The sequence below is a fragment of the Monomorium pharaonis genome, chromosome 7, assembly GCF_013373865.1.
Source record: "Monomorium pharaonis isolate MP-MQ-018 chromosome 7, ASM1337386v2, whole genome shotgun sequence".
Lineage (NCBI taxonomy): Eukaryota > Metazoa > Arthropoda > Insecta > Hymenoptera > Formicidae > Monomorium > Monomorium pharaonis.
This window is the reverse complement of record NC_050473.1, coordinates 14700354-14714045: the sequence shown is the minus strand read 5'-3', so window position 1 is coordinate 14714045 and position 13692 is coordinate 14700354. Positions and strand designations below refer to the sequence as shown.

Genomic DNA, 13692 nt, shown 5'->3' with positions numbered 1-13692 from the left:
ATACGCCTAATAAAGAAGAGTACGACTGAAACGATTATCTTAATATCTATTAATGTTTAAAACACGACGCGCATTAGGAATGAAATTGCTTAACCGTTAATACTGAGTTACTCAACATTTACCTGGATCCACGGTAGTGGGAACGGGCACCGTGCTCGTCGTCGTCGGTTCCGTGGTAGGTGTTGGTATGTCTGTCAAAAACATGAACGATGAATTAATATCCCTTTCAATTCGATTTAGATCTACTTTAAATAAAACCTGCACTAACGGGGGCGTTCGCGTCGCGTTCATAAATTTTCTACGGATAAAAATTCGATGTCGCAGACGCGGCGATGACGGGAAATGTATCGATGTGAAAAAATGTTTAAGGTTACGTGCAGTTTCTCTACGCGATTTACCGTTAAATAAAATAGGATAGAATCGCGTAGGACAATATCTCGCCGTTTTACTTTATTGCATTTCTGCAATGTAAATACTTGATTGAGTTGCTATTTGTATATATTTGATTAATTTTAACCTGCTGTTTCAATATCGTAAAATGCGAAATAATCAACGTTAATGGATAACGGAAGCCTTAAATAATTACGATGTAAAGGGCATTTTGTGCTCTGCAGTTTTAAAATATCTTATTTAAAAGCGAACAACAATCACGCGAAAAAACGTTCCTCTCTCGTCTGGCTAAAGTTAAGCAATTAAAAGTAATAGCATTCGCGAATGCTTGGTGGCCAATTGTAGTAACTTTCGACTATGGATTGAAAGGCCAGTTTAAAATGCTAATGCGCATTAAATCGTCGACACAATCGAACGCTTATTTAAGCGGCTTAGCAGTAATCCGTCGATTCGGCGGTCGCAGTAAAGCACAAAGCTGGGAAGTTCAATCTGCGGGCGCGCCAAGACGAAAACCTACAATTACTGATCGATAGATAGACGGGGCTTCTTTTTACGCCGTCATAAGGGAGGAACGAGAGAGGCCCAAAGGGTTGGGGGAACGCGGATCGGCGCTCGCGGTTATCGGTGATTCACCGGCTCTCGCTTTCCCGGAAATGCGGATTTGCGGGGGAGACAGACACGACTGACTTTCACGGCGCTCCTTATCGCGCGGGCGGATGAGCTCGCCTTTGATACGCGAATCAATGAAAAGTTTGAGGGAAACGTCGGCGAAACTGTCTACGCCCGCGGACGATGATTGATACGAGATTCCTTCGTCGGCGAACGCGCGGCTGGCGGCGCTCCTCGGTCGACGCCTCGTTACGCGATCAAATCGCGTTCGATGGCACGAATAAAATTCTTCTCGAGTTTCCTCCGACTTTACGGCGAGTGCCGACGTTACCGGATCTCTCTCCGCGGACGCTGTCGCACACGTGCGTTGACGATAAAACACCCGGGCTCTGATGTTTCCCTCGCGGCTCTTTCATCCTCCGTATGCATCCAGTCGGATCCATGCGTTTTTCCTCGCTCCGAGAGACCGGGAGAGACGGGGAGAGACCGGGAAAAACTGGGTGAGACAGGGAGAGACGGGGAGAGACGGGAAGAGACCGGGAGAGACGGGGAGAGACCGGGAGAGACCGGGAGAGACGGGGACAGACGGGGAGAGACCGGAAAAGACCGGGAGAGACGGGAGAGACCGGGAGAGACGGGGAGAGACAGGGAGAGACAGGGAGAGACCGGGACAGACGGGAGAGACCGGGAGAGACGGGGAGAGACCGGGAGAGACGGGGAGAGACGGATAGTTCAAGATCGTTTCGAGAAAGAGAGAGAGAGAGAGAGAGAGAGAAAGAGAGAGATTCCGGTTATCGGCGAGTCGCGATTGGCACTGCCGTCACTTTTCAAATCTCCCCGGCTTACTCCAGCCCGCTCGTTGTCTTCGCACGAAAGAAACCGCTTTATCGCGCCGTCTGATTCATCTCCCTCCCCCTCCCCGTCGGATGCTTAATTTCTCATCCGCTGAATACGTTCTTCATCGCGCGACTAACGATTTCTGATAACGCGCGGAGAGGGTTCTCCGGAGGGGTCGCGGAGAAACGAAAGAAAGTGCGACGACCGCGCGGCCGATAACGGACCGCTTGACAAATGTTCGAAAACCGGCGTGAATCGATATTGGCTCTCCGCGGTCGAGATATACGCCCACGATAAATCATATATCACGTTAATATAATATTACCGTCGTAACTTCGTTGAATCACTTTCTGATCGCCCTCGCGCAAATTGTGCGATCAATTTGATAGCATAATGCGATCGCGCGTGGATTGACGTGGTCAAATCTTTCGCGGGATAAAAGGCAATCCCGATCAGCAAGCTGAAATCTCGAAAAGAGTACGAACTCGAGATTAAAAATAAGTAGAATAACAAAAAAATTAGTCCACGTGTAAAAAATAGAGGTAACGAGGTAACCTACACGATTAAAATTGTACAGTTTGTAAAAATATTTGACGGGACGAAGAACAAACATTATCGATCGTCAATTCGTAATCGTTAAAATACGTAGGAGAATTTGATAATTTATACGTTGGACGTATTGAGAGAGACGAGTTTTAATTTGGATTAAAACAAACAGCATCTCTCGTTAATTTGCAAATCTATGCAAATTACAAAATTGTAATGCGAATAAAGATATGAATGCATTTTCCGGCTTGCAACGCCCGTCGACTGCATAAAAGTATTTTAAACGGCCGGGGAAATGTCATACTCACGATAGAGCTTGATACTGCCGTCCGTTTCGCCGAGGGAATTCTTAGATATGCATTTGTAGTTGCCGTAATCGGACATCGCGATAGAGCGTATCATGAGCTTCATGTGCACTTTGTATACATTGTCCGAGAAGGATGGCTCGTACTTCTCACCTGCAATTTGACGAAACACCGTTACACCTTCTTTCCCACCTTGTAAAATTAATGGACGGTATATTTTTTTTCCCTCGCGAGGAGAAGAGCGTTAAAACGGACGGAGATGTTGCACGCACGTGGAGTCTCAGATTTGCAAACTTGACTGCGGAAGCTTAATAAATATCAAGCGAGATAAAAGATGCTTCGCGCCTTCTTTGTTCTCGTTAGAATTATGGAATTAGTTTTAATCTACGGCGAAAGCTGGTTCCGTTGAAACCAGAACGTTTTACACGGGGGAACCTGGAGCTGATGCGACGTGGATATATCGCTCATGCATACACACGTACCCGAGCCCGTTAGCCGAGCATCAGTTCTACAACCAACGCCGGCGGTACCTACATCGCCGCAAGACATTGCTTCATTAAAATATGACTCGTCATTTTAGGCGAGCTCATTTAAAGCTTAATTACATTACCATGCGCTTCCATCGCAGTTATGTATTGCCGTCCGTGCCATCGACGTGGATTAATTTTTAAAACGTGCCGATCGTTACAGGAAGCCGTGTACACGATTACGGTTCGATACCGCTACGTCACGCGCGTCCACATTATCCATCGTTTCGCATCGTTATTATATCGATGACGCGTGTTATCGTAGAAAATTGAAAGTAGCGAACTCGCGCATGTTTTCGATCCGTCGTTCAGCCGGACGGAATATAATATAACGATATTCCAAAATGTATTTGCCAATATCCCGGCGCGCTTCCGGTACGCCTTCACGGTCCACCGTGCTGCGTGCTCTGTCAACCAGAAAAACTAGCATTAGGGTTTCTCGCGTGGATGCACGCTGCCCTCCGCACAATATTCGCGCGCCGGTCCGACCGGCATACGTTGCGTCCATTTAAATTGTTCCGAACGCTTTGTTTCTCACCTCGTTATTTGCCTTCTCGCAAATCGACGCATTTTTTTTTTGTGAATTTGAAGTAACGAAACGTACACAATCAAAAGTTATACGCTTCGTGTCTCACATTAAAATGACTTATCGAATAACACACCTCATCTTACAACATAATTTCTCACTAATTAGTAATCAACTGTTAAATAACTTACTTATTAAATTTATGAAATATTCTTATCTACACGAATCATACAATTACGTTTTCCATTTCTAAAGATGAAATTGCATTTTCTCGAAAAGGGCACGCTGAGAAAGGCCCTGGTCCGCCCAAAACCGAAATGGCAACCGAACACGCCAACCTCTCATTACTCGTGAACGGAAAGGTAAAGTGAAACCGGAGAATTATGCGTGATCACGTGACTATTCAAAGATACAATGCTTATAATTGTAAAGAAACCTTCTACCAAGAAAGTAAAACTTTCCCCATTCCTTTAAATATCTCTCGATATTCGCGTCTCGATTGTTCGCACGTTTCTAAGAGTGTATCCATGTAAAAAAATTTTTTTCTAAGAACCAGACAGGGATACAGAACAATCTAAAGACCGTAAAAAAAAAAAAAAATCAACCAATGGTATGTGGCAAATCGTAGAACGACATTAACGCTTCGATTCTTCTCGATAACGTCTCGGGAGATGAAAAGTGGTGCGGCGAGGGCCGAGGCGGATCTCGGGGCGGGGCGCGCGAGCGTGGAAAGAAGTTTTGATTAACAATTCGAGGTGGCGGCGCATTCGGAAGAGAGCGAAATCTATAGGTGTAATGACCCGCGGCAAGGCGGAGGCGAAGTATTTTCCCAGCCGGTAGGAAAACTTACGTCTCTCCGAGATAGAGAAAGAGAAATGTGTGGAGAAAAGGGCGAGGAGGAGGAGAAAGAAGAGAAGGAAGAGAACGGTGCCGGCAGGCCAGCAGGTGGAATAAGAGCGGCGGAAGGGTAAAATGCATTTATGTAGTGGCACCATTCGAGCCCCACAAGCGGAAGAAAAACTTTCGGCCGGCTTTGAGTTTGAAAAGCAGATGAAAAAGTTTAACGACGTTGAACTACGGTGCCGAGCATTACCCGCGGGTTCGGCGGGGAGGGGCAGGGGTCCGCGCGAATGGATTTTGCCGGGGATAAAACTGCTTTTAAACCCAAAAGTCGACGGTGGGACCGATATTTTGTGTTACTCGTATCTCCGCACATCGTCGGCGCTCCAGGTCCGCCGACATATGTGGACATGAATCACGCTGACTTGGAAACTCAAACTGCCGACGTAATTTCCATCTGCGGCGATCGCTCACGCTTAATTTCGCCTAGCGCCGTCGCTTCCGCGATCACGTGCCCGTGTCATCGATCACGCGACACTTCGGGACTTTTTACCAACGCAATCTCTTTTACGTGCAGGCATGCGTTTGATGTACGCGAAACTGTGAAAAAAAAGAGGCAGTTTCATAGTAATAAAATAAATATTTAGCCGATAAAATTAATGTTGCAAAAAAAATTGATTTAACAATTTATTAAACAACTCTATGAAGAACAAAATTGATTATTGTTTCAGGCGCAAACTAACGCGAGAATAAAAGCATGCGCGCTTTAGTTGCTACAAAAATAAATTGGCAAAAAATTGCTTACGGCAACCTGAAAATTAAAATCTGAAACTTTGCACATAGAAATAAAGTGTAAAAACTTTATCTAACCAATCATGTAAACAATTAATAAAAACTTGATACTTGCACACAGAATAATTTTCGACTATAATAAGCGATTTATAGGATGAAAATATCCCTTCAGAGAAAATCTCACTTTCATTTTTGCATATTTTATTTCTGAAAAGTTTTAGATTTCTAGAAATTTTCAGATTGCAAAACCTTTGAAAGATCAAGCAGATCTGATGGCAACACGACTGATACAGTAATGTTGCGCGTTTACTTCTCCAACACAAGATTTATTCACGGGAGTACGCTGCAAATCTCCTATTAAAAGTTTCCTATTAAAATTCCACAGCGTGAAAGGGATATTCTTTTGTCAAGGTTTTTAATTTTAATTCATTAACTGTCCGAAATGTAATTAACGCTGAAAATGAAATCTCTCTCTCGGGGAGAGAAATTATATACGGAACTGTCGCACGGGGAGTACAAGTCGTGGGAATGCGTTCCTTTAAAAGCAAACCGAGCGCGCGCAGTTCGGCCGCAAACATAAAAAAAAATGCAAAGCCCTGTAATGAGTTTAACGCCAACGGATCTAATTTGATGCACACAAAACCCGGCGTCGGCGAGCGAGAAACGTTAAATATCGCGTAATTGCCAACCGTCGGGAACTCTATGCTGAAAATAAATCGGTATGCCGGCATGCGCGTAACGCGTGTTTGCCTACTGACAGATTATGTTTTCCAAAGGCACTGATTTACGATGTAATCCCATTGTCAACACTACCGGCGCGATCCCGAATTCACCATCAGCCTTTAAATATCCTTCAAACAGCTCTAAATTTATAATTTTGCAACCACATTCTGCATTAAAGCATGTCGAATTGGCAACATTATCTTCGATAATTATCTAGTATCTTTTTTAAATTATTTTGACTTATATAAGGAGCTTTTCAAGGCAATAAATTTATTGGAAAAATGTTTAATGCAGCTTAGAAATCAATAAAAAAAGAAAGAAAAAGATTTGTTAATTATTCATATAATATATAGGAAAAAGAAATATATATTTTATATATACTATATATATATATATATGGAGATTTCTCTCGTGTATTTTCTACATCTACTGCATTGCCATGCTGCGAACAATATTACGAAATGGCTATTTCCCATCATGCGATTCCGGCCCTATAGCGGCATAATAGAATTGTACTTTCTGCCGCTTTACGACCCAAATTGCCTTCTCGCGAGAACGGACGGCGTGATGTCTATACGTAAGCGTTTCCGTCGATTGAACTGCGTGACTGGAAATACTCGGCGAAACTTGAAAGTCCCGGATATATATATATATATATATATATAGAGAAAAAATTCATGATTTTCGCGTCGGATATTCCCGTAAAACTTTATAAGGCATGCGACGTTGCGCTGGTAGAGAAAATTTTTTTTTCAATGACGTTGGGTAAAACTTGCGCTCCGCCGGAAATTTGAATGTTTTGGTCGAACTCGCGCGTGGCACGGGGTAATCCCTGAATCGCGATTTTCCCATAATCGCGACACAACCCTCCCATTCCCCATCGACGTTGTCCCACCGCGTGACGCGAATCGCGTTTTACGGTTGAGCACAAACTGGAGGTCAGTTTGTTTCGAATTGCATTAAAACCGCATATGTTTTTCATGCCCCTCCCTCTCTCAAACACAGATATATATCGTTATCGCATCGTTTAAAAGAGATGCCTTCGAAACGTGCAACGGCCCTATCGCCAAATTTTTTCGCGAAAAAAATGGAAAATTGCGAGCCGAATAACAATCTCCGCCGAGCGAATATTCGAATCGATTTGGGAATCGGGAATCCAGTTTCGGTCGTGCTATTCACCACGTGTCGCGTTACCGATGAATGGGCCGATTCGATGCGAAAATCGGTGCACGCAGATGACGGCCGTCGACGAGGTAACCGCGTCGTTGCGCGCCCGATATATCTGATCGTGCGTGAGTCACGCGCGCGCGGTGAATTCGCATTAGCGAATCGTAGCGCGGACATCGTCCGCGGAAACGTTAAATCGTAAAGCATATCGTAACTGTTACACTGCGAAACACCCGGAGGACATGTGCGGTTGACGCGGGGAACATAATGCGAGATAACTTGGCAGTTAACCCATTCGTAATTCCTGTGCTTTCCATCCGCGGGCTGGGATCGCCAGATAAGCCGCGAAACGATCGCCTTCGGTTTTACGGGATTTTCATTTCGCTCCTATTGAAAGTCAATGTCGAGCCGCGCGGAAAACGCCAATTCGCTTCGAGTGCATTTTTAAGTCTCCGGGAACTTTTCCGCGACGCTAAGTTGCAGCTAATTTGATAATAATTGGTATAACGATAAATCACATAATGAAATAATTATTGAAACGTGAGTTGCGTTCGATCACAAATGCAACGTTGAAGCTAAACGCGTTCTTCCGGAACGCGGAAGGAACATGGGGCGGCAAAGTTTGCGCACATTGTCGCGTTTAACGTTCAGTAGCGTTTATCGTGCATTGTCACTCGACGGTAAAAAGTGACATTCCCATAAGTCACCCGCGATCGTTGTTAACGTGGTTTATTCAGGGCCAGATTCCGTCGCAGATAAGCGGAATCCATTCAGCCGCAACGGGAAGAGAAAGAGCGAACGAGCGTGCCATTTCACCCCCGAAAAAGCTAGCCTGTGAAATAAAAATCTCGGAACCCGGCAAACAAAGATTAATCTCCGCCGGCGTTGCGAATGGAAATCGTACCGGTTTCCGGGCCATCGATCACCGGTAGCAAAACGCCGTCGCTCGCTCGTTCGCTCGCACGGTGTCGCGCCGCAGGTGCACCGGCAGAAGCGATCCGAAATTAACCTAATTAGCTGCGCGATTAGCAGCTGCAGACGCGGGCGACGGCGACGGCGACGTTGCTCGTTCTTACCCTCCCGCCCCCGCGCGCCCGCACATCCGCGTTGCGGAACCCCGGCAGCAGCGGCGGAACCGGTCGGGCCGCGCGCATTAATGGATCCGAAGGGGGTGCATTTACTCCGTATACGCCCGCTACACCCCCGGCGCGGCGTCGTGTCTAATTATCCGAAATAATTATGCGCACATGTGCGGGTTGCGCCGCTTTTCGGTAACGCGCTGAACCCCGACGCGTCGCGTGCACCGTCAAGTCCGATTTGCCGCATCTCGCGCCTAGTAGGTGGTTTGTGTATTTGCGGCCGCCGCAAATATCACTTCCTGCTCTAGACAAGATCGTTGATTGTACCACGCGATATCTCCGTACAAATTAATTGTCGCGTCGAGGGAATGCGTGTTAATCGCAGTCGAAATTATCCCGCGACTCTCCCGTGTAACATCGAGAATCGGGAAGTGTAGGCACTGTTCACCGTCACAAAATTGATCGTACGATCCAGAAGTAACGTACACTGTTTTTATACATTTCGAGTTTCGATAAGTGCTTTGGGAAACAAAATCCAGTTTGCCGCTGGCAAATATAGGTTTGTCGAAACGCGATCCGTCCGTAGCGGCCTTTAATTTCTGGCGTACCGACATAAATGGATTCGATGAGCAAACCAGACCTGCGACCATGCGTTGTCGGCTGGTAAAGCATGGTTAAGTATGTCGGCGAAGCGGAGTTCGATTACCATTCATTAAATTATGGCAGGCACGCGCATGCGGTGCGCTGCGGAAGTGGCGATCCATAGACCCGTTGCTATTGTTGTCGCCGTTGCAATTATTGTTGATGTTGAAGAATTAGCGCTGTCATTCGACAAATTAATGTCGCCATTGCTCGGCGGACGCTCTCTAATTATCGCTATCATTGTGATGATTCCGACGAGCGATTTTCACTCTCTTTCCCATATTTCGAATAGATGCGTGCCCAAATTTTTCCAGGTTTTAACGTATTCCGCTTGTTCACACTTTTATTCGCAATTTCGCAATATTCTCTTTTTGAGAACCAGGTAAATTTAATTTATGCAAATTTTTTCACACATGTATACGTCAATAAAATAAACTGGTCTGAGCTAAAGAAAAACCGATGTTTCTTGAAGCTAAACTTATATTAACAAAACGTACCGTTTGTTATGATGACGTTGTCTCGTGTCCAATAATTGATGGACTTGGGAAACGCCTCGGAATTACATTCCAACGTTATTTGCTGGTCTTCTTGAGCGCCCACTAATTGGTTTGGAATCCAAATCATTGGGGTAACTGTCAGTATCGAGACAAACATAAAAAAGAATGATATACACGTTTATTTTAATTAAACAGTACAGGTTTTGAAATAGTTACTTACAATGTACAACGAGCATAATTCTCTTGCTGACCGTTGGCGGTACGCCATTGGATGCGATGCAAAGGTACGCTCCCATCTGCAACCTGTTCACTTTCGTAATATTGAAGACCGGTCCATCAATGCTGGCCACTACGACAAATGGTTTTAAGCCGTTCAAATCATGAAATGAACGCAGCCATTACTATTAACGTCAATTTTAATCGTTAGATTGACGTTGAAATAATGGGCGCAACCATTATTTTAATGTCAATTAGTATATGCGGGTAAAATTAGATGTCACATTCTATCGACAACTATTGTGTAAAATATCAAGGATAATATTACGGTTACAGTATACTTTCTTCTAAATATCTTTTATACCTGTACGTTTTATTTGTTCGATAAATAGTATTCGGAGCCTAAGTCGAGTCGGACGACGTGGGGAGCAAATTCAACGCATCGACAAGAAGTTTTCATCAGTCCCGAGCAAAAAATTCCGCAATCGGGATTCGAATTAATACACGTCGAGTACGTTGCTCCGTAGTACTGCGTAACCGATACTAATCACCACGCCGTCGTTTTTGCCGCGTGGTCTAATCTCCGTTAACATTACACGCTTCGTACACGCCATTCGCAAAACCCACTTTGCACCCTACAGAAACACTTGTCGAGGGAGTTTCTTGCCGACGTACATCTTACTCGGATTTCTCAGTCGCGAATATTATGAATGTGTGCTCGATGGTGCCAAGTAACTCTCGACTCGACATTGCTCTCTTCAGTGATTTGCAGTATATGCATAATTAAACATATGTAATCTTCAAAGTACGATCGGCTTTTATCCGCTTTGTAGTAATCCGTTACTGAATTTAACAATGCTGCTATGCAATTTTTAAATAAATTTAATTTAATGCAAAATCCTTTTTTTTACCAAAATTCGCGCGAATACTGCATACCAATGAATTTATCGTTCTTTTTGGGGGGGACAGAGAGAGGGAAGGGAAGACCGTTCGAGAACGCGCAGCTGCGCTTTGTTAATTAAACATACCGTACTTTTTATTCACGCTAGTCAGAATGTTCCTGTTTTCAGTGAAAAACTGTGACATTCTGGAAACCAGAAGGATTCGCAAGCCGCGAAGTTAACGGATGTAGATTAGAGCGGCGCGCAGGGAACAAAACATAAAATTTAGAACTTAAGGAATCTCGCTCTGCCGGGAGACGTCGCGCCTTTGCCGCGGCTCGTCTACTTGCATTTCTTAAGTTTTAAGAAGTAAGCCGAATGAATACGGCTCCTCCGGTTACAGCCGCTGTAACGGCACTGAACACATCCGTGGCTTAGAACTCGCTTGTTACGTTTAACTTTCATGTTCCTACGTATTCGTATCTGGCTCGCAAAATACACCCAGATAAACTATGTCGCATTAAATTTGCAAAAAGTTGCATATCTATTCCAAACGATCGTCCCATGTGCACACACGGGGTTTTCACGATGCGCGATACCTGCGATATCTGCAGTACCGAGAATATACAGAAATTATTTCAAAGACGAAGTTATATACGATAGATTGAAAGGCTCTTAAAAAGATATTTTTAGAGGAGATGAATTTTCTAGTAGTTGAGAAACGACTTTGTCGGCATCACCGTTTAATCTCTGTGGAAAGCGATTTATGTTATTGAAACGCCTGCTGACTCGGCCTGAAATCACCTGCATACGAGATAAGCTGTAAAGCAGCGGTCTCGGGCCGCCGTGCGAGCTCTTTAGTTAATTAGTTGCGAGCGCCGATTTATATGCCGTCGTCGCGACAAAAAAAGTACAGGGAGAAAAAAGCCGATAATGCCATTTACGTTTAATAGATTTTACATTCCCTCTCCTCCTCTCCGTGTACCAGATTTTGGAATTAAGCTAACGCGGCTTTTTCGACTAATGAAGTAATTAAATCGGCCGCGGTTTGTTGAATGTTTCGCGATCTCCTGCAGTACCTGCGTTGCTTCAGTTCCGGAATTACACCGGAAGACATAAATTGTCACCTTCGGTAACACGAAATCGATTATATAGTCATTACGTATGAATGAATCGTATCTAGATAATTAATATTAATTCAAGAGAATAGACTATTTATGAACTCGCTATAATGAATGCATATGCGGATTAAATTTGTAATAATTTACGACGTAATGACTGACCTATCCTGACGCAATTTCTGGATAGCCGTATTTCATTGCGCGACCATTTCCGCTTCTCAAACCACCAATAAATATTTATCGGTGTATAAATTGCAAAAATACGCGCGTGGTGCGATGCGTCGAGATACTTGAAAGCAGCTTTGGCCAAGTTTGTAGGAGAAGCTGGCAAAGTGCAGACTGAAAAGTATCCTACAGCGATCGACGGTACAAAGGTCGCCGAAACTTCGCACTAGCCCGCAACCAGCGAAACTTTATTTTCCCCGCTAGTATTTGCGGACAGTTTCCGGCAAATAGGTTTGCCGGTTTATCTGGGATTTTGTTCACGCATACACGAGCGAGAACAGAATGTCCGTGATGGAGAGCAAGTGCGTGAGGGAGACGACACGGAAGGAGTGTGGGCGTTTACTCATGAGCGAAAAAGGTCACCGAAAGCAGACCGAAGAGCTCGTGTGTTAAAAAAGAATGGCAGAATACGTGAAGTTGGGACGCGTCGAGAGAAGGGTGGATTGTGTCGTGACTGTTCGCGATTGCCTGAGAAAAAGACTAGGATAAGAGGAGGGACTTTCGAGGGTAAAAAAAAGGTGGAAATCGCGTGGTAATCGCGAGGTAGAGACTGCCGGATGGGAAAGTACACGAGTGCTGGAAAGAAAGAGAAAAGGAAGAATTCGTTAATTAAAGTATGGAGCGCCAGAAACAGTACCTGAACGTTTAAAAAGTCGAGCGGAAGAACGGAAGGATGGAGGAAAGGCTAAGGGTAGAAGAGAGAAAATAGAAATAAAAAAGGCCGAACGAGAACAAGGAGTCATATTTGTGAATTAAAGAGGAGCAAGTCCGCGTTAAAGAAACCTTTGAAAAATCGAGAGAGAGAATATCGACTCTTCTTTAAGAAATAAAAATGAGAAGAAGTAGAAGCATTCAAGCATAGAGTAAAGATTGAAATGGAAATAAACCGAGCACGATGGAGAAGTTCAAGAGGGAGTTTTCATGGTCGCAGAAGAAGCTGAACATGTTCGTAAGTTAAACAAAAAGACGGAAGAAACTTGCGAAAAAGAAACTTACTACTTATTGACTAAAAAATCGAGAAAGTTAAAGAGGAGAAAAATCGCATGCAAATGAAATGTTTATCACGATACCAATGAGTCTGAAAGACGTAAATATGAATATACTGGATGAATATATCGATCGAATATGCGTAAAGACAAGGGAGAAGATTGTCGAAGTATTAAGTAATATTATAAACTCTCTGTTAATAAATATGTCATAATGGAAATAATACGGGATAAATATAATCGAAGGCATAATAAATTTCTACAGTAGGACATTTGAAACGGTTGGCAGATGATATTAAATGAAGCGCACGAATAAACTGCATGGCGTGGCGGAATAAATGTTTTCGTTGTCAGCAAAACGGCATTATGCAAAACGACGGTTCAATAAATTTTGGGAAACAATAGGAATGATAAATAGATATTGTATCCACGTCAAGCGAATCATTATGAGAAGCGGTATATTTAAACGTGCATTAACACGAATCGAAAACAGAATGAAAAATTAAGAGACGATCATGCAAATCGCTTAACCATAAGAGCAACGCGAATAATAAATAACTGTTATTAACGATGATATGATCCGATGATTAAATAATGAGATTAATTTTACTTTTAAAACCATAACGATTATGATAAAAATCATTTTATTTTGTATAGGTCCCTCCAGCGTCAGAATAGTAAGTGGGAATACTCGTTTTAATCAAAAATTAAAATAAAAGATTATTATAAAATAATATCAATTTCATTGTTATATTACTCAATTGCCTTCATTATAAATTCAAT

At 43.6% G+C, this 13692-nt stretch overlaps 1 protein-coding gene across 2 annotated transcripts in view; it reads right to left on the bottom strand.

Moving 5' to 3' along the window:
* The window catches only part of LOC105836397 (neurotrimin), a 137852-nt gene that overhangs the window by 5854 nt on the left and 118306 nt on the right, over positions 1-13692 (bottom strand). For both annotated transcript variants that reach the window (XM_028188727.2, XM_028188728.2), the window contains 4 exons: positions 9701-9829; positions 9481-9615; positions 2691-2840; positions 123-191 (listed from right to left, as the gene is read on the bottom strand). In XM_028188727.2, the coding sequence (XP_028044528.1) occupies positions 123-191; positions 2691-2840; positions 9481-9615; positions 9701-9829 (483 nt within the window). The remainder of the gene's footprint in view (positions 1-122; positions 192-2690; positions 2841-9480; positions 9616-9700; positions 9830-13692) is intronic.